Source organism: Diadema setosum, chromosome 18 (genome assembly GCF_964275005.1).
Source record: "Diadema setosum chromosome 18, eeDiaSeto1, whole genome shotgun sequence".
Lineage (NCBI taxonomy): Eukaryota > Metazoa > Echinodermata > Echinoidea > Diadematoida > Diadematidae > Diadema > Diadema setosum.
In genome coordinates this window covers 3,411,417-3,430,962 of record NC_092702.1, presented here as the reverse complement: position 1 = coordinate 3,430,962, position 19,546 = coordinate 3,411,417, and the positions used below count along the sequence as shown (strand labels likewise).

General features: G+C 39.2%; 2 protein-coding genes across 2 annotated transcripts; one reads left to right on the top strand and one right to left on the bottom strand.

Moving 5' to 3' along the window:
* The first annotated feature begins 386 nt into the window (after positions 1-386).
* On the top strand, positions 387-9,745 carry LOC140241528 (coiled-coil domain-containing protein 172-like). The gene is made up of 9 exons (XM_072321263.1): positions 387-593; positions 3,085-3,170; positions 3,775-3,891; positions 4,847-5,012; positions 5,703-5,804; positions 6,424-6,526; positions 7,134-7,308; positions 7,897-7,971; positions 8,942-9,745. The coding sequence occupies exons 1-9, from the start codon at positions 500-502 to the stop codon at positions 9,056-9,058; spliced, it is 1,035 nt and encodes a 344-aa protein (XP_072177364.1). The 5' UTR covers positions 387-499; the 3' UTR covers positions 9,059-9,745.
* Positions 9,746-12,245: 2,500 nt separating this feature from the next.
* Positions 12,246-18,987, bottom strand: LOC140241527 (uncharacterized). The gene is made up of 6 exons (XM_072321262.1): positions 18,779-18,987; positions 18,043-18,136; positions 17,239-17,419; positions 15,674-15,961; positions 14,979-15,125; positions 12,246-13,469 (listed from the first exon to the last, which is right to left on the bottom strand). The coding sequence occupies exons 1-6, from the start codon at positions 18,952-18,954 to the stop codon at positions 12,682-12,684; spliced, it is 1,674 nt and encodes a 557-aa protein (XP_072177363.1). The 5' UTR covers positions 18,955-18,987; the 3' UTR covers positions 12,246-12,681.
* Positions 18,988-19,546: the final 559 nt, after the last annotated feature.

Sequence of the window (19,546 nt, the reverse complement as noted above, 5' to 3'; positions counted from 1 at the left end):
TGAAGCATTTTGTCCGACAAAGTTGTCGGACAAATTTGCCAATCAGAGGCAAGGATTTCAGTAGCTTACGCAACAGTTTGTTAGCAAAATATCCGACCAAACTGCTTCATGAAATGCCCCCAGACCGTACATGAAATGCAATGAACACCGTACCCACCATTTAAGCATACTCTTTGGTACCCACTTCATGTACCATACCACCAAAGAGGTTCTATACAATATCTATAAATAGAACCTCTTTGCATACCACCGTCCTGCCGATGCGCGCGCCGCCGGTGCCCGCGCGGGCCGCGCCGCCATACCCACCCAGGCAATTAAAAGGCCGCGCCCAACACACTCTAGCTTGGCCTACAAACACCGTACGTGTACGGTCTTTATACGTGTACTCTAGCTCCCATATGCACACGAGAAGTCCAACAATTTGTAGCCGGTTCAGAAACACTAACACTTACAACCTTGAACTGTTGCCTTTAATTCCCATCGAATCGACAAAAAGTAAATGCGACTTATAATAATGAGCTTGAACGAGCTCTTCGTACAAATTCTGCAATCGGAACAGAAGGCGAGGGAACGGAAGAACCTCCTAAATGACAGTGAGTTATCTCACTTGGATTGAATCTAGCTAACGTTTAAAGTACAATATCTTATTAACCCCGAGGCGCTGCGCTGTAATTGTAGTAACGTAGACTACCAGTAGAATGTCTAACGTTTAGGCCCTACGATTAGTATTAACAGTTACTAATAAAATTAATGTTAGAATAGATCTCTAAACGGCGGTCTACACTACAGTTGTAACTGACTATGGGACCGACTCTAAAGCTTCGTCATCGTTATACTGAATCCTGTTTATTGTTCTAACTTCTATAACGTTAGTGTTGTAGGACACCTAGCCCGACCAGACGCTGTTAATACGCTACGCGAATACATATGTACAGCGGCGACTGGGCTGTGTATAGTTAGACACCTAGGCCTTACGTTACTGTGATATTCATGTGTTGCTTTGTTGGAAATCAATCTGTAAGTTAGAACTTCTAGGAGCTCTCTATTCTTCTAATACCGCTACATTGACTGTAACGGTTACTATGTCTATGGAAATGTCAGTCAGTCTTCAGTCACCAGACATTCACCCCTCCTGAAACGCCAAATGTCTCTAGGCCCCGAAAGATCCAAGACCTACACATCACGGTTGCAGGTGTTGAAAAGCTGCTTAACAATCTTAACATCAACAAAGCAGCCGGTCCTGATCTGATACCAAACACCGTATTGAAGGAGTGTGCAGCTGAACTTGCTCCTGGCCTCACTGCAATCTACAGGTCATCATTAAGCACTGGGTCGTTACCATCTGACTGGAGAGATGCACTTATTTCGCCAGTCTTCAAAAAAGGTGACATTCATCAACCTTGTAACTACCGCCCAGTCTCCCTTACATCAGTTATATGTAAGCAACTGGAACACATTATTTGCCGCCATATTTGTAAGCACCTTGAAGATAACAACATTCTATCCACATTAAATCATGGCTTCGGATCTGGCCACTCCACTGAAACTCAACTCCTCACTGTAGCGCATGATCTCTTGCTGGCCCACGATAAAAAGACCCAGATGGACATCGTCATACTGGATTTTGAGAAAGCCTTTGACACCGTGCCTCATTCCCTCCTTCTTCACAAACTTCGCCTTTATGGTATAGAAGGCCCTATCCACCAATGGCTCTCATCATTCCTCACCAAAAGACAGATGAAGGTAGTAGTAGAAGGGGAACTCTCCGGCTCAGCAGCAGTCTCCTCTGGGGTACCGCAGGGAACGGTATTGGGCCCTCTACTCTTCCTATGTCACATCAATGACTTACCAAATGTTGTCAAATCCCAGATCCGTTTGTTCGCAGACGACTGTGTCCTGTACAGGCCAATCACATCTCAACGCGACCATGTCAGATTACAAGATGACCTGTCCAGACTCCATGACTGGGCACGTACATGGGGGATGAGATTTAACACTGCAAAGTGCCAAGTGATGAGTATTGACCAGAAATCGTCACACTTCTACAGCATGGACGGTCACATCCTAAAGCAAACACCCCAAGAGAAATATCTAGGAGTTACATTATGTGATGATCTGAAATGGACCCCACACATAAACAGTACCACCAAGAAAGCAAATGCAGTCCTAGGACTACTCCGTCGCAATCTCCAATTTTGTCCAGAGCAATGCAAACGAACAGCATACATTGCCCTAACACGCTCGGTTTTGGAGTATGGAGCATGTGTGTGGGACCCACATCTTCAAAAGGACATCGACAACCTTGAACAGGTACAACGCAGGGCTCTCCGATTCATCACAGGAGACTACACATCTAGGACCCCTGGCTGCATCACCAGCATTAGGCAGAGGCTAAACCTACCCACCCTAGCATCAAGAAGGCAGGTACTTAAATTATCATCCTTCTTCAAAGCGGTCGAGGGGTTGGTCCCGGGTCTACCCATTGAAAATTTTCTGACCAGAACAAGACCTAAAAGAAATATCAAAATTAAACAGTTCAAAGATCACAAAACTCAGAATATTCTTGAAAGACAAGTGATAAACCACGATAAAGGGTTCAAAGTTCATCATTGTAACACAGAGCAATATAAACATTCATTTTTTGTGAGCACCCCCTCGCTTGGAATCACCTCCCAGCAACTGTGATCAACAGCCCATCTCCAGAAGTCTTCAGAAGCAAGATAGAAAAAAGCCACCTTCGTTACGATTAATTTAGTTCGCGCCCTCTCTCCCCGCTGCACTATACCACACGGTCCGGCAGCGTATTGATCCAGATCCAGATCCAGTATGTAATGTTGACAGTGGGTATACCGTCATAATGAATTGTCTTGATCTAGGCCTAGGCCTTCCTGAATTAGGGCCCTCCTACCTGAATTACCTACGATGACGCCCAGGAAGTTTGTGTCTTAAATTCTACAGAACCCGATAATAGTGATAGGTCTATGACCCTGTGTGCCATTGCTGTACAATACCCGGTATCTGTTTGAGGTTGAAAAAAATGTCTGTTGTGCGTTACAGCCTCAGTATTGCCATTATTCTCAACAGTAAAGAGCAAGATAGCAGCCACAAGCCATCTTCTGCACACTACACAGGCCAAGGTCCTGGCTCTGCATTCTGATGTATCTGCCAGGGTAAGCTGAGTAACTTCTCATCTTTTGTCAATTTGAAAACTACCATCTAATGACTAGATTTGGTTACTAAGAACCAAACATGTGAAATGACAATGAACATGCCATGTATAGAAATTGAACGCATAAAATTAAGTCCGACATACAAACGGCGACAGCGCACTACTCCGTCATCGTATCATCAGGAGATTCTGGGAGGTGATTTTTCTGCATTTTCGTGATATTTATTGAGAAATTCAGGTACGATTGTGGAATAATTTCTATTATAAGAGCATCACAAATTTTCGTGCGCGATATCTAGACCCCTCAACCATATGCTAATTTGTGCCTGGTGAATAGAGCAATCCTCAGATTGTCTATTAATGTGTAACTACATTCAAGTATAGACTAGTGTTATACACTCAGAACCTATTGCAGTGATATTCTTTTCTAGCATTTGATGGTATGTATACATGCTCAAGTACTTGCATAATTGTGATATATTACTTCCCCATGAATGTGGGGGTCATTGCAAGTCTTACAAGACATGAATGCATGCATTTGTGTGCGTGTGTTTAAACGTTTGTTTGTTCGTTTCTGTCTGTCTGTTTTTCTTTCTTTCCACCAGACGAAGGAGTTATCAGCAGAGGAGCTTGAATGTCGATGGGTGCACAACAAAGAGTCCATATTGACAGAGCAATTGACAGATCTGAATGGGCAGAAGAAAGCCCTTGTTGAACAAATGGTAGTCCATCACTCCATTTCATAAAAGCAAAAGTTGCTGTGGTTGCAACTTTTGCTGCAATGACAATATATGGTCATAGATGAAAAAAAAAAATCCTTCTTCCTGATTGGTCGTTACAATGGGAAGTTGTTATTCTAGCCAGAATTTCTATCCTTGCAGCTTTTATTAAATGGGACTCGGGTTTTGCTTACTTTATTTTTTTCATGACCAATAGTTTTAGATGTGCTACCAATATTGGGCAGATGCGTAACATTGATATTATAAGATCGATCACTCAAATGTCTATTGGCAATAAAGGCAAAGCTCAATTAAATGGTCCTGGCAAGTTCTCAAGTCAATACCCACTACTTGACGTGGATGTAGTTCAAAGCCTCTTCTATGGTATTATGCCATAAGTTGAATTGAATACATGTATTTCTGCATCTGTGTACTAGTATATGGTGTGTGTGTGTGTATGCATGTATGTAGGTGAGTGAATGAGTATGTGTGCAAGTACAGTGTTTGTATACTGTTTATAATATGAACACATAAATTCGAAGATAGAGAATATCACAGGCTTTTAGATGATTATGCTCACCGACATAAGAGTGGCATTTATGCCATTATTGACTGGCAAATTGCCTTGTCTTTATGTTCAAAAGAGCAAAGGATGAATTTACTGCAATTGTTGTTTGATTAGATACACCTGAAAGTTGCACCTGAAAGTCAGCACACCAAACCTAGAGAATCACCCCTCCCCCCCCCCCCGAAAAAAATAGAATCCGCATATTAATCATGGAAAATCACAAAGTTTTTTGGACGCTCCATTTCAGTTCCGATAATGCCAATTCCTTAATGTTTTTTCATATCCTCTTTGTAAAGGAGAGCTAGAACTAAGACCTGCAAAACCATGTTTTCTCGTGCACTGAAAGAAAATATGTGTCCTTATATGCATCATTTTTTTATATTCATCAAGGAAAACTTACAGACGCTACAGAGCAAGGAACTGGAGGCATTCTCTGCTAACGTGTCCAGATTTGTAGAGGACTACGGACTGGCCAGCAAGGGGCATGAGCTGAGATTGTGTGCAGTCAGGGAGAGAGTTGCAGCCTTGAAAACCAGGCAGGCAGAGTTGATGGCAGGTTTGATGACTTCAGAAATGTTCAGATTTTGCCAATAAATCAATAACTTTTTGGGCCTCAAAGGAAGGCTTCAAACAGCAACCACCTGGGCTGAATTTACCAACTGAATACCACCATTATTTGTCAGAAGGCAGTAGCTTTTCTTGCAAGTTACACATGAAGAGAATGCAGGTTATAAACCTGGGACTTTGGTCCGAACTAACAAGAATAGCTGTGTCACCAAGTCAAGAAACTACAAAGTCAACAAAAACTTCAAGTAACAGCAACCCACAATCAGTCATTTACTGATTACCTTGTAAGCATAAATCTGCGACAGCTTTCCCATTTTCAATCTTTGCGATATACTCAATTCAATTCAATGTTTTTGTTTTTTTTTTGGGGGGGGGGGTTTCAAAACACTCGGGACTACTGTATATTGCTAGCTGCAAAGACCCTCAAAATTGAATAACAACCTGGTACACATGTAATATATTGCAGGTAAATCAACTTGTACAAAAACATATGTATGATGACCTATCCTAAGCCAGAGATTTAAGATTAGAGGCTCTTGACTTATATAAAGTCCACATTGCTTAATAATATGAGTGGTTGAAAGACAAGTTTCTGGCTCTACACTTGATCTAATAGCTAACTTTTCATATGAAAAGGTTGTCAGAAAAGGTTCTAGGCATTGTTCATTTCCCTCCACAGAGTTGGAGGTCAGCAGAAAACAGAAAGACATGCTGACGTCCATTGATCAGGAGAGGCTGGCAATGGAAAAGGAGAATGAAAGATTGAAACAGGAGATAAAAGGTAAAGCAGAATACCTTCATTCACAAATCATTCCTTTCAGGATCCAATAAAGTTGTTTATGTGATAAGAAAAGGTACACGAATCAGAGCCATGTGCAGTAATTGTTAAATTGCAGTGTAGTAGTCAAGAATTTCAAAATAATGTGCATCATTCTTGGTGGTTTGTCCATTTTGCAAGATTTATAAAGATGGTATTCATTGATGGAAGAAATTCACCTGATTACATTATGTTTTTGTGTATTCTTGATTATGATACACAAATATAAAAGTCGGCTTACAGTGAATCACACATCTACCTGAGATATGAAGTTACTATATCGTAAAAATCTCTTCTCTGAAATTATGGCACTCTTCATGGCGGATTAGTGCAAATCAATTTATGCTCTGCATATTCAAATAACCATATTCACCAAGTCCCTGTCACATTCTTCAAAATAAGTACAAAAAAGTAATTGAAAAAAAAAATGATTTTACACAAGATCCACATTTCCTCAAAACAAATTCACCAATTATGACAAAAATCCTTTCACTCTGAGACTAAACTAATTCACATCTGTGGATTGGCTTCAAAATTTTCAGGTGGTTGTGAATCTGTACACTTTCCCTCTATCCTTTTATAGATGCTGAAAGCAGGCTGAGCAAGGAGAAAGCAAAGACTGCACAATTGGAAGCAGAAAAGTTGCAAGTTGCAGAAAAGCCCCATTCAGATCCTGAATTTAAAAGGTACAGATCCATTTATAACTCATGGAAAGTATCATATTGTGTCATTTCCCAGAAATAACAGTTCCTCTTCCAACTGGTAACTTTGTTTGATTGTTGTTATTTTTCTTTTCTTAAACCAGGTGAAAATAATCTACTAGTGTCATTATAACTGTGAATGAAACTACATTCAAACCTGTCTGTAGCAGTCACCCAAGGGAGACAGAAAGAGTGGCCATTATAGACAGGTGGCTGCTATAAACAGGTTCTTTATCATTCCTTTTTCTTTTGGAGGGAATAGCTTTTAGTGGTTGTATACAGCAGGTGTCCACTAAAGACAGGTGATCGCTAAGGCAGGTTTGACTGTATTATTTGTAAAGTAACATATAAGCTGAGGAAAATGGTCAAAACATCTCCAAAACTCAGAAATCTCAATTTATGCGTTGCTTAGTTCGTTTAGTTTAGTTGCATCCGAAATATTATGTACACATACATATGCATGTGTTTAAATATGTACTGTATATATTCATATTGTAATGGAAAGAGAGAGAGAGGGAAAGAGTGCCAGTTTATGTGTGCACTTAGTCATCAAATATTCATGTATGGTAAAGTAAGCAATACTTCATTGCAGACTTCATGCAGAGCTGGAGGGATGCCGAGACGACTCGCTGGAAGGCTTGTGCCAGGCCCTGCAGCACCAGATTGACCAACTACAGCGGCAGCAGTGGCAACAACAACTTCATCGGCAACACTCTGGGGCTGCTGCTGTCAAGCAAGAAGCTAATCCACCTGTGAGCATTCATCAGGTGAAGAATTATACTTGTCTTTTATTTGATTGTAGAATCAGTTATTCATTGGAACCTTGTTATACCAAGGTTGGATATAGCAATATACCTGATGGAATGTGGTAATTTTTCTGGTCCCATTGCTTTTATATTCTTCCATTTTTTATGCCTGACATAGCAACATTCCTGATAAGAGGACATTTCAGTGGTTAGGCAATATGGACACTTGTGCAGTACAGAGTTCTGAAGGTGGGATTTCCTCCTTCAAAAAATAAGACTGGATTGGATTTATCAAAATGTAACATACAGTGTAAGCTGAAAAAAAATGTTACGTAAGCAGCAAAATCTATTGCAAATCAGTGATATATCTGCAAATCAATTTTTGCTTGTGTATCTAATTTTATTTTGTTTGAGAAGGAGAGGATAATTTTTTCCACTATCCAAACAATTTTCCAAGAAAGTGAGCTGTGTGCAGGTTTATTCAATCAAAGTGCAGTATGCAAGAGTTTTGCTGATAATTCTGTGTAAATAATGACACATATCCTTTACCTAGGTATTAAACTTTACCTATGCTTTTATTCTCTTTACCGTGCTTGACCAAACCCTCAGCAAACATGGACATCAAGTCAAGGTATCACAGTACCTTATCAACAGCAGAGTCGACACCAAGGCCAAATAAGACAGGTAAGAAGAATGCAGACTACTATTTTGTATCATGAATGAAGGGAATTTTCTTTCTTTTTAGCATATCATACAGAACCTATCATAACATAAACAAAAACCTCTGTAACTACTCTCTCTGCTAAAAACAAAAACGACATACGAACAAATCCTTTCATTCATGCTACTTGCCATTTTCGAGGCTAATTAATCATGAATATAAGGCCAAGAGAGAATAAAAGAGAAGCAATGCTTGGATATTTGTTCTAACATCATCATGTAACTGTCATGAACTAGCTTCAGGTCAGTAGTAGTGCTGCCGCCAAGTAAGCAGTTGGTGGCACGGGTTCAAGTCCGAGGCTAGTTCCTATCTTTTTAACTTGGTGTTCATAATAATAAAGATTGAGCATACAATCTTATTCACACATAGTAACAGTAAAAAGAAAATCTCTGTATGACATCATTAGTGCATCTTGTCACAAGTTAATAAAAGTACAACTTGTAAGGTACTGTAAAGGTTACAATATTCTAGTGTTGGACTTGGTTGGTATAGAAGTTTGCCTCTGCCAAGTTATGTTTCTCTCGAGTCTTGATGAAAAGAAAAATAACGAAATAGAGGCTTGTTTTCCGTTTTCACAGTTCTGAATTCCCATTGCTAAGTCACTATGCGACATACATGGATTAAGTTTTCAACACACTAAACATTGTGCTGTGCTTTGGACATGAAGACGTATACTTGTGACAAACACAAGTCTTGATTTATTGGCAAGGGCACACTATCATCCACACTCCCCCCCCCCCCTAAAAAAAAAGAACATTCACGGAACTTGATTTTGTTTTATTTCAAAGGGGAGGGGGTGGGGGAGGGTAAAAAGACTTTAACAAAATGATTTTCATCTTACCTGGAAAATAAAATTTCAACTCTACGAGCTACATAAATATCATTGAAACAGGCTTGTGCCCATAATCTTCTAGTTCATGTCTGCTTTCCTAGAATCCTGGTACAAGGGAAGAAGATGGAGCCAAGAAAACAAACAAGAGACCAGGCAGCAGTAAACCAAGCATCAAGAAACTGAAGAGCGCCCTCAGATGTCAAGCTGATGAAGAATAGAATGAAGATTCTCTTACTCTCTCTGCTGTACAAGTATTTACAACCTGCTCATCAATATGTAAATTTGAGAAGCAACAGTCAATAGACAAATGAAAAATCATCTCTCAAAATCCACTGGGTTACATTTTAGGCAAACTATGCTGTGCAGTGTGTTCATAGATCACCTGTACAAAATAACTCGGGTATGAAACCAACATTGGAGCACTGTGTGCTTGAACAGTAATTCTCTCGAGTACATGGGAAAAGTGCATTTGTTTGCTTGAAGGGCAGAGACAAAATGCTGTCCCTCTACAGAAAAAAAAAAGTGGTCAAAAAGAAGGGCATTACATGTATTGGCTCTCTCCTGCCTCTTCATGAAGTACCATAGGTATTGAAATACACTGTACAATCAATGCTTGCTGTGAAAAACTCTCCAATTCAGTATCTACCTAGAGGAAAGAAATATGTATGATAGTGTGAATGTATGTTTTTGATAATTTGTGCTTTTACACAATCTGAAAAAGTTTGTCATTGTTTCTGGAACAAATCAAAGATATGGCATGGGGAAATAAACCATTCTATGTTGTGATGATTCTTATCGAGCATAACTTGTCAATTGTTCAGTCGGTGATTTTGTGTGCATATTTCATACTGAGAATCTATTAAGTACTGCAGTTCACATCACTTTCTCACAGAATTTCAGCTTCACTCACAAAAATGATGTACATATAAAAGCAATTTCTGTTTTTACAAGCACTGGTTTAATGCCAAACTGGCGACCTTGTTCTCTTGCCTTGTTTGGCATGTCTGTAGTGTGTGGCAAAATAATCAACACATACTTTGTGAGAACTATGTCTCCACAGTACATAGGACAACCTATTCTCCCACAATGCATTGCATTGTTGCTACACATGACATACTTACAGATATGAACAACATTCAGTGCATGCAGCGAACAGCATTTGCTTGCATCTTTAAGATTTTTGCCCTTTATGCCCAAGCTTTTGACTTAAGTTTCCCCCAGAGCACTATGCAAGTACTGAACAGGTGTATTCTTCTTTGTAATCAACACAAAGAACTCATTTTCACCATATATGTCTGTTTGTATCTAATACAAAAGTCCACTTTGTAACCTATATATCATTGATTACAAGTGATCATTTGTAAGCTTGTCTCCAAAATGTCTACAGAGTGACAGAATAACAAAGTAATGCAACATACACTCTACATTTAACTACACTTGGTAGCGGTATAACAACCACCATAAAATCAGTTCTGAGTTCACATTTCCAAGACCTCGGGGAGAAAGAACTTTCGGTTCTGTTTGTAAATCATAACTAATACAACCTGTGCACTACAATACAGTGTTGCGCAAGTGAGCAAAAAACATCAAAGCTGTTCAATAGATGGCGCTGTTCTCTATTGTACCAGGAATAATGGATACGTTGCCTCCTAAACTGTTGAATTAGCAGCTAAAATTCTGCAATGGTAATTTGAGACCTCTTATACTGCTTCCTGTGCCTTGTAAATAATAATGACTGCAGTTTGATGACCACTAAGCATCTGCATTGGTGTAGAAAAACTTTGTGCACAATTGGCAAGATTAAATGAATAAACAAAACCTTGGTGTTCTATAATTTCACAAAGATATTCATGCATTCTTAATGAAACAGCGCATCTGTCAAAAATCTAAAATAAAAATCTAAAGAGAACTTCTGATTCCTGTTTTGTTTTGCATGTATATTGCGTGACAAGAATTATGGCAAATAGCACTGTCCAGTCCAAAGTAAAATACAAATATTGTTGAGAAATTTAATGCCCACCTGTTGAAGAACACCAAAAATAAAATACTTTTTTTCAACACAAAGTTCAAACTGTTATAAAATGAAAGCACAGCTTGGTTCATGTCCAAAATGATGTATTCAGAATTAAAAAGAATATAATGTCTGAATTGAAGACAACAAATATATGTTCTAAAGTATCAGATACATAGAACAATGCCTCAACATTGAAAGCAAACTTGAAATATTGAGAAAACACTTAGTATTCACCAGAACATTAAAATGATAGATGTATAATAAAGTTATTAATGCTACCCATCTGAAAAGCGGCATGGTAGCAGAACAGAAACATACTGATAGACTCAGAATCACTATCATCGGCACATGGGTAGAACAGAATAAGTAGGACTGAATTTTTCTTAGAAACTAAAGAAAAACACAACAGCTACTGTTAGTGAGCAAGTACAAATGCCTCTTAATGTGAATACCATAATTCAATGGTATGCTCTTTGACAAGAGCCAACATGGGAAACTTTTCTGGAAAAAAAAAACATTTTGATGTAAGCTTAGAGAAGTACTAGTAATGACACTAATCCAGTGGTTCTACTACACTTGCTTTGTTCTTCACATCTTAACATATTTGTCAAACAAAGGTGAACTCGACTTCACTTGAATAAAAAATACATATCTTGATAGTATCTTGATCAATGCAATATCTTCATCTTAAAAAAATGTAGTTAGGAAGAAGACACACACTTAAAAAGCACTGATTAGCACTCAACTTTCTTAGATGAATGACCATGATGAAATAATTTTGTTTTTCTCTAGAGGCAAATCTAACCTGAATGCACTGACTCTATTCTACGGCAAAAGTATATATCAGTTTTCATGATTGCCACTGCATCTCAATCGCGAGTCCTGTGTCACTAAGCACTGATAGCAACAACAACTAGCACCTGCATCTCCTTCCTCAACTCTCAAACAATGGCCTATTTCCAATCAAGTACATTGGAAACTTGGTTTCTTATATATGAGGTACTTTGTTCCATGTAGCAATAAAAAAGATGAGGAAAATTCTTTTTTTCATCTCGGGGGAAAAAAAAAACCAAAACAATTATACTGTCACATATTTTACTACATTAGGTCTCTCTGTTCCAATGTACATTGTAGTTGAGTTTCCATTGTAGCTTCTAGTGATCTTTGCATCTATTGTCAGCACAACCATTGTCAGGTGCCCATTCAAACCTGGCTCTGGTTTGAGAGCTAGGATTACATGACAAGAACTACCATCATTCAATTAAAAAAGTTTGTAGGCAAGTGCCTGCACCACATCTTTTCAAAAATATACTAGCTATAAAACTACTTCCACTGTAGTTACATTAGCTATAAAACTACTTCTACTGTAGAATAAAACGTAACTTCAGCAATTGGTAGTAAAACCTCTTAAACTTTGGTATGTTTGCAATAAATATCTTTAAAAAAAACCAAAACCTGATGAAAACATCAAACTGTATTTCAGAACATGATTAAGCACACATTTTATTTGCTGTTTACCACTGCTCACACACAAGTTAGTACACATGTACTTTCATCACATAATGCAGATAAATGTAACATCTTTGGTTTTTCATTTGCTTTGGCAATGTATTCACTCATGTGATAAGGTTGTGTCATGCATGATTGTCATAGATAAATACCTGACAATAACTTACACTTTTGTTGTTATTGCACAAGCTTCAAAGCATGACAGATACATGTCAGAGAATGGTGAAGCTATCCTTTCCTGCAGGAATGAACAATAAAGAAAGAAAACTTGGACTTTGTGTAACATCAACTTTGTAACTTTGTTCTACAGACTTCAAACTAGTCCAGAAGGTCTAGTAACCAGCAACTGAGTGGTTCTCGGTTGAAAGCAAGAGTGTAAGCATAGTTGGAGGACCCATCGCTTGACCCATTCGTGTGGAGTCTGACAGTCAGTGGTTGGAAGTTCTCCTTCAGTGAGTTCTGAATCGCCTTCTTGGTGCTCAGCATCCTGGCAAACACGTCAATCGACATTTCATCCTCCGATAGGAGGCAGTCCCTCACCGCATCTGGAGCCTCCCTGAGGTTGATGTAGATGTTCACACTCTGCACTATACCTTCATGACAACTCAGCTGCCTGTCCAGAGGACCAGATGCTGGCATCATGCCCTCCAGGGTGTGGCCTTTGGAATGCCTGTCAGTGACTCTCTCCTCCAAAACACCATTTTCAACAGCCCCTCCATCATCTGTAGGGCCAGGACCACCAGTTCCACACTCCGCTACCAGCCAGTCCAGGAGTTGGTCCAGGAGCGTCCTCAGGGTGAAGAATATCTCGGCATCGGAAGCGCCAAGGAAGACGGTGGCCTCCCAGACAGTGCCCCGCCTTGTGTGGACTGGGTACACCCCGAGACCGAGTCCATAGTGATACACGCAGAGTGCATCCTCGTACCCTTCTTCGTCTGGTGACTTCCACATCAACGTGAGGAGTTTGCTCAAGGTCGGGGTGTTGACCACCAAGCCAGCATCCATCATGTCTTCAAAGATGGCCATGGCTGAAGGACATCTGCCACACGTATCAAGTACCTTGCTGAGGAGGCTGTTGTATAGTTGGCAACAAGATTGTCTCTCATCTACATTTTGGAAACAGCACAACAAACTGCAAACTTAGAATGCATGTTATCTCTTGCTGAGAAAATCTGTTTTCATAAACATCATCATAACAAAGTTGAATCTACGATTTCACATGCAGAAACTAGCATATTCTCCACTAAAGAATCACAACTTTTTACAAATTCCATGAAAACTAGTAGTAATTATGTGTCTTTCAAATTAAACTAGAAATGTCGCTACAGCGACTGGTTATACCCCGCCAAACAACATTTCATAAGCTTTTGTCAAAAAACTGAGGAAGTAGTTAAATCTGCAAGATCTTTCCTTGATCTTCTGCCATTAATATGCCGTTACCATGGCAACGTACTTTCGGGTACTGTCGAAAAATGCGTCTTGCACATCTACAACCAAAGGCACACATCTGTACCAAGTTTCATGGAAATTGGGCAAAAACTGAGGAAGTAGTTTGCAACACAAAATTTTCCATCATTTTGGCTCATAATATGTGAGCTGTTACCATGGCAACATACTTTTTGTCACTGTCAAGAAATGTGTCATGCTGACCTATATCCTAAGACAAACATTCAATATGAATTCCATGAGAATTGGAAGAACACTGATGAAGCAGTTTTGCCATGAAGCATTTTGCCCTATATTTTACCAATAACATGCCGTTACCATGGCAACGCACTTTTTGCCACTGCGGAAATATGTGTCTTGCACATTAACATATTCAGATGAACATCTGTACCTAATTTCATAAAAATTGATCAAAAACTGTGGGAGGAGTTCGCGACGCAAGATTTGTACCCATTTTTGCCCATAATATGCCGTTACCATGGCAACGTACTTTTGAGTACTGTCAAAAAATACGTCTTGCACATCTACAACCCAAGGCACACATCTGTGCCAAGTTTTATGGGAATCGGTTGAAAACTGAGGAAGTAGTTCGCGACGCAAGATTTGCAACGGACCGACCGCCCGACCGTCCGCTGATTCCTATATACCCCCTTCAAACTTCGTTTGGCGGGGGTATAATGACTTGTGACTGTAAAAATCTGTTCTTGACACTGTGGTCTTAAAAATCTAAAACTTAACTAATTCATGTCACTTTATGCAAGAATATATCTAGTCAAACATCCCGAGTGTGGTATTTCATGGTACTTTGCTTCAGCAAATTTCTATTTCTGTATGTCACGTAAACAACCAATCACCTTCAGCAAGGCTAAACTTCCATCTAGAGAGTCTGCTACCACCATATTAGACGAAGATAATTTTGAACCGGGCAAACGATGACTACAGTGCATTCCCGTTATAACAAACACATTCATAACACAATCCTGTTACAACGAAGTAGAAATTCAGGTCGCAAAATAATAATCTCCATACACGTATCTTTATATTCTTTATATATTCAGCTATAAGGAAAGAAAACTGCTGGTCCCAGGAGTCATCTGTATTCAATGCAAAAAGGAATACCTTTCGCTACGAATATGCAACTTGCAACTGAATCTTTGTCATTGACATACCGTCAAGGTTGAGGAGGTGGGTGAGGGCAGTGCGGCAGTGTTGGTAGTTTCCGCAGTCCAGCAAGACTTCCACAAGACTGCTGAGCTGTTGACCAAACACCTCCCTGATACCTGGTTCCTCCCAGCACAAGTGGGTCCAACCGATTCCTGGGCAAATTAAACAATACTCAAGCTTTTCACAAGGTGTAACACAGGAGATGCATTTGAAATGTCACACTCTGAAATCAATCCTGACCTTAGCACTTCTTATGAACCCTTTCACATACACATCGTCTGTACTATTCATTATTGGGCAACTACTTTTAACTACTTAACAGCAGTTGACTTGGATTAAAAACAACAACAACAACAACATATCTTTCATCTCCTATTATCCTCATTACACTTATCTATCTACATTTACCTGAAAGAATGAAACAAATATTTTGGTGACAAATATGTCAAACAGTCATAAGACAAACTAAACTGTTTTTAAAGCTCCTTTTATTCCAATCATAGCAAACATTTCTTTTAAAAAAAATGAAAAGTCTGAGTTTTGAGCAAGACTATAAAATGCTTAAAAATGTAAATAATGTCTTTCTGTGAGTGACTAACTCATCTTTGGTTTAGAACTTTTCTATGGTCATGTGACTGGCGAACATCCAACTGAATATGGTGCATGAGAACAACAAAATAACAAAAAGTTGTCGGCCCACCTTGAAGGATGCTGAAGGCTGTGATGGGGTCAAAGTCGACCAGTACTGTCAGTACACCCCTGAGCAGCAGTCCATCTGGCTTTCCAGGTAGCCATGGCAACAGACCAGGTGAGGATGCCAGCACTTCAGTCAGTGGGAGCTTGAGGTGCAGAATCATCTGAAGGATGCAGTAAGCGTCTTCATCGAGCTTCATCTCTGAAGTGTCATGGCAATCTCGGCACCTACTGAAGGCTGCTAGTCCGAGATAGATAATGGTGGACTGGTCCTCGAAGGGAGTGGTGAAGTGAGCTTCTCAGAGATGAAAAGAAGAGAATACAATATGAGAGCAAAGGAAAAAAAAACCCCGACACTAATATCATGATAAGTACCATCCCTCAGTGCAGGAGAAGTAGCAATCAAAAGACAGAGACTGTGTTTCTGTCGCACAGCTCAGACACGATTCTCTGAAGAATTTGTGTCATACATAAACTTCTCTGCTATCAAGGCAGAAACAGAAATCTCTCACCACCTCATCAAATGCAGGAAGTATTGTGCAACAGCAAATGCTTCATACTAAGACCTTGAACAGGCTACAGCAAGCCACAATATAAGACCAGTTAGTGGTGTATCCCACTTTATTCCACGACAGTTGTTCCTGCAACAATTGCTCCCACAAAATATCTGCAGGCTAAGCCAAACATAAATTCTACCCACACACATAACCATAATCCTAATCCTCACATCTAACTAAACCTAAAACCCTATCAAAACCTTTACCCTAAGTCCTTCGAGAAAATAAGACCGGGATAATTTTTGCAGGAGCAAGTGTGTGTCACTATCCTATTTACATACTGTTTGCAGTGGTGATCAATTCTTTCGAAGCCAAAGGGTGCCTTCTGCATAATATTGACATCTAATTCAACTGCCCTTTGGGATAATTCCTTAAAGGTCATATCTTCCAAGTTTCATCTATCATCCACCTTCCTAGTCAGCTAATTCTACTCATAAATGCATTCTTTCCCCAGAGGGACAGCAACAACCTTTATAAATTGGGTTTTTTGATCAATTTTAACAAGCCTCTATCAAGTAGGACATTCTTCATGATAGTTGCTGATTAACATTGGTCTGATGAATAAACTCACACTTAATAACTTTGTCAAAATAATTATTATATTCTTGGAAATGAAGACTATTGATGACTCTTACTCACATACTCCAAAACAAATCACAATCTCCTTGTAAGTCCCTCCATGCAGACAGGGGTTGACCGACAGTCTTTAGTCACATCTATAATTCCAATAATCATCTCAGTAATGCATTTTATTACACAATTAATTTAGATTGATATGTATATCTTTCCTCATGATGGATGACTACAGAGTGACATTCTTTCTACCATAAAGTTCTTATTTGCCTGATTCTACATTTTCACTGATCTGACACAGAAATGGGACTCTTTTCATTCAAATGCCTACCATGTATTTCTGTGAACTACACTTTCCTAAACAATCATTCAACTGGCACTTTGAAACCTCAAGTACAAGAATGACCAAATAAATGCCTGTAAGAATCCCATTATTTCCTACCTCTCTGTGAGGCTGCATGGAAGCCACAAGCAAACCTGCAGAAGTCCTGGGCAGACTGGGGCCGAGACCTCTTTAGCTTCCCATCCATCCTACCAACAACATCCCAGTCCCTTCTGAAGGGAACATCCAATATGCACCACTCAAACAGCAGCTGTCCAAGGCTATCCACATCTTCACAATCCTGAAAAAAACAAAGCAAACAAAGCAAAAATTTTGTATGAGAAGTAAAAAAGGAGAACTCATTGCATAACATAGTGTGAAAATACACAGGGTAAGGTGCACCCCCATCACAATGAACACCGTTATAATGAAAATCTTGTTACAATGAAGTAAAAGTTCACGCTCAAAAATTGTCAACTTTATAATATATAAGGCCTACTAATAGTGATCAACATATAATTTTGTTATAGCTGAACAATTGAATATATAAAGATATATTATTTCTTTATATATGATATTGTTTGGCTATAACAGAATTTTGATATAATGAAAGAAAACTTGCAGTCATGAGAATTTTGTTATAATGGGAGTCACCTATACACCATTGATGTTTTGCTTTAAAGTGGCATAATTGCACATACATTGTAGCTGAAAAAAAAGAAACTAATGAAATAAGTTACCAAATAGTTTAACATAGGTTATGTTGTTTAGTTTCTTGCATTATTCACTATTCTAAAGTGACGAGGCCCCAAATCAAATAAATGAGAAATCCATCCCTGAAACATCACAAAAGCAATAGTTGTTACAAGAGAGTGTCTCAGGAGATCAAAATTACTCTGACCCCTAAATTCAAACATTGCCTACCTGGACCATGCTGAGAGCTTCTTGTACTGTAGATGGCACATGGACGTCATAGGATGTACTCTGTGCTTCATACTGCTGTAGCTCACTGGAAGATCTAGAATACAGAGCATAACATGAAATAGCATCTCACAATCACAGTACCCAGAAATGGACAGTCCACACAGAGATTTGTGTCTGGTTTAACTGAAATATTACGTCTAAACAAATTAGTATGCATGTCTCAAAAACTAGATTCACAATGTGTTTACTTGACTGTACATCATATATTGCAACAATGTTATGCAGACAGTGTGATTTACTGGGGTGGATCTAGGAATTCTGGAAAGGGGGTGGGGTGCAAAATAAAAATAAAAACAATAAAAGAGGGCACACGTGCCCCCTTTCCTTTTTTTTTATAATTTCTTTTATTTTAACAAAGAGTAAAGGGAGTACGCACTGGATTTAAGTGTCTCAGAGATCTAATATCTTGTTAACTATACAATATCACAGGTCAGTGATGAGATCAACATTTTCAACCACTCACAGAACAGTATGACATTAGGGAGCTTTTGGCTCTAGAAATAACATAAAAGATGACATAAAATGTAGACAAATGAATCAATCAAATATCAAATCAACGAGGAAGTGATCTAGTTTGATTTGGAGATCCATCAAGTGAAATTCAACAAGCCAAGCAGATCGATCCCTCTGGTTACTGAGAAGGCTAAGCCATTTTTTGATCAAATGTTGCAGATACCCGAAAGTTTGATGGTCATGATGGCTGACATCTTGCTGTGGAAATGGCCCATGATCTGGGGCGTGTGACAAAACTGCATCAGGAGACACAAAAGCTGGTTCAAAGCTGGTTGGTAGGACTGTTGAAGGTGATGTAGCTATTTGAAGGCCATTACTCGCAAGCAATGGAGTAGCCATTGCATCCAGCCCATCCCATCTGTCAATGGCCACATCCTGAAACAAACGAACAAACTAAAAAACATTTAAATCATCAAAGACAAAGTCTAACTAGAAATGTCGCTACAGCGACTGGTTATACCCCCGCCAAACAACATTTCATAAGCTTTGGTCAAAAAACTGAGGAAGTAGTTAAATCCGCAAGATCTTTCCTTGATCTTCTGCCATTAATATGCCGTTACCATGGCAACGTACTTTCGGGTACTGTCAAAAAATGCGTCTTGCACATCTACAACCAAAGGCACACATCTGTACCAAGTTTCATGGAAATTGGGCAAAAACTGAGGAAGTAGTTTGCAACACAAAATTTTCCATCATTTTGGCTCATAATATGTGAGCTGTTACCATGGCAACATACTTTTTGTCACTGTCAAGAAATGTGTCATGCTGACCTATATCCTAAGACAAACATTCAATATGAATTCCATGAGAATTGGAAGAACACTGACGAAGCAGTTTTGCCATGAAGCATTTTGCCCTATATTTTACCAATAACATGCCGTTACCATGGCAACGCACTTTTTGCCACTGCGGAAATATGTGTCTTGCACAT

What these genes read in the sequence shown, in the direction of transcription:
- LOC140241528 (XM_072321263.1), top strand. Translation starts at nt 500, where the DNA reads ATGCGACTTATAATAATGAGCTTGAACGAGCTCTTCGTACAAATTCTG. An exon ending in GCAGGCAGAGTTGATGGCAG is followed by an intron (nt 5,013 to 5,702) that starts GTTTGATGACTT and finishes TTCCCTCCACAG; the next exon opens with AGTTGGAGGTCAGCAGAAAA. An exon ending in TCAGATCCTGAATTTAAAAG is followed by an intron (nt 6,527 to 7,133) that starts GTACAGATCCAT and finishes ACTTCATTGCAG; the next exon opens with ACTTCATGCAGAGCTGGAGG.
- LOC140241527 (XM_072321262.1), bottom strand. Translation starts at nt 18,954, where the DNA reads ATGGCTACTCCATTGCTTGCGAGTAATGGCCTTCAAATAGCTACATCA. An exon ending in AGCCTTCAGCATCCTTCAAG is followed by an intron (nt 15,126 to 15,673) that starts GTGGGCCGACAA and finishes TAATTTGCCCAG; the next exon opens with GAATCGGTTGGACCCACTTG. An exon ending in CCACCTCCTCAACCTTGACG is followed by an intron (nt 13,470 to 14,978) that starts GTATGTCAATGA and finishes TCCAAAATGTAG; the next exon opens with ATGAGAGACAATCTTGTTGC.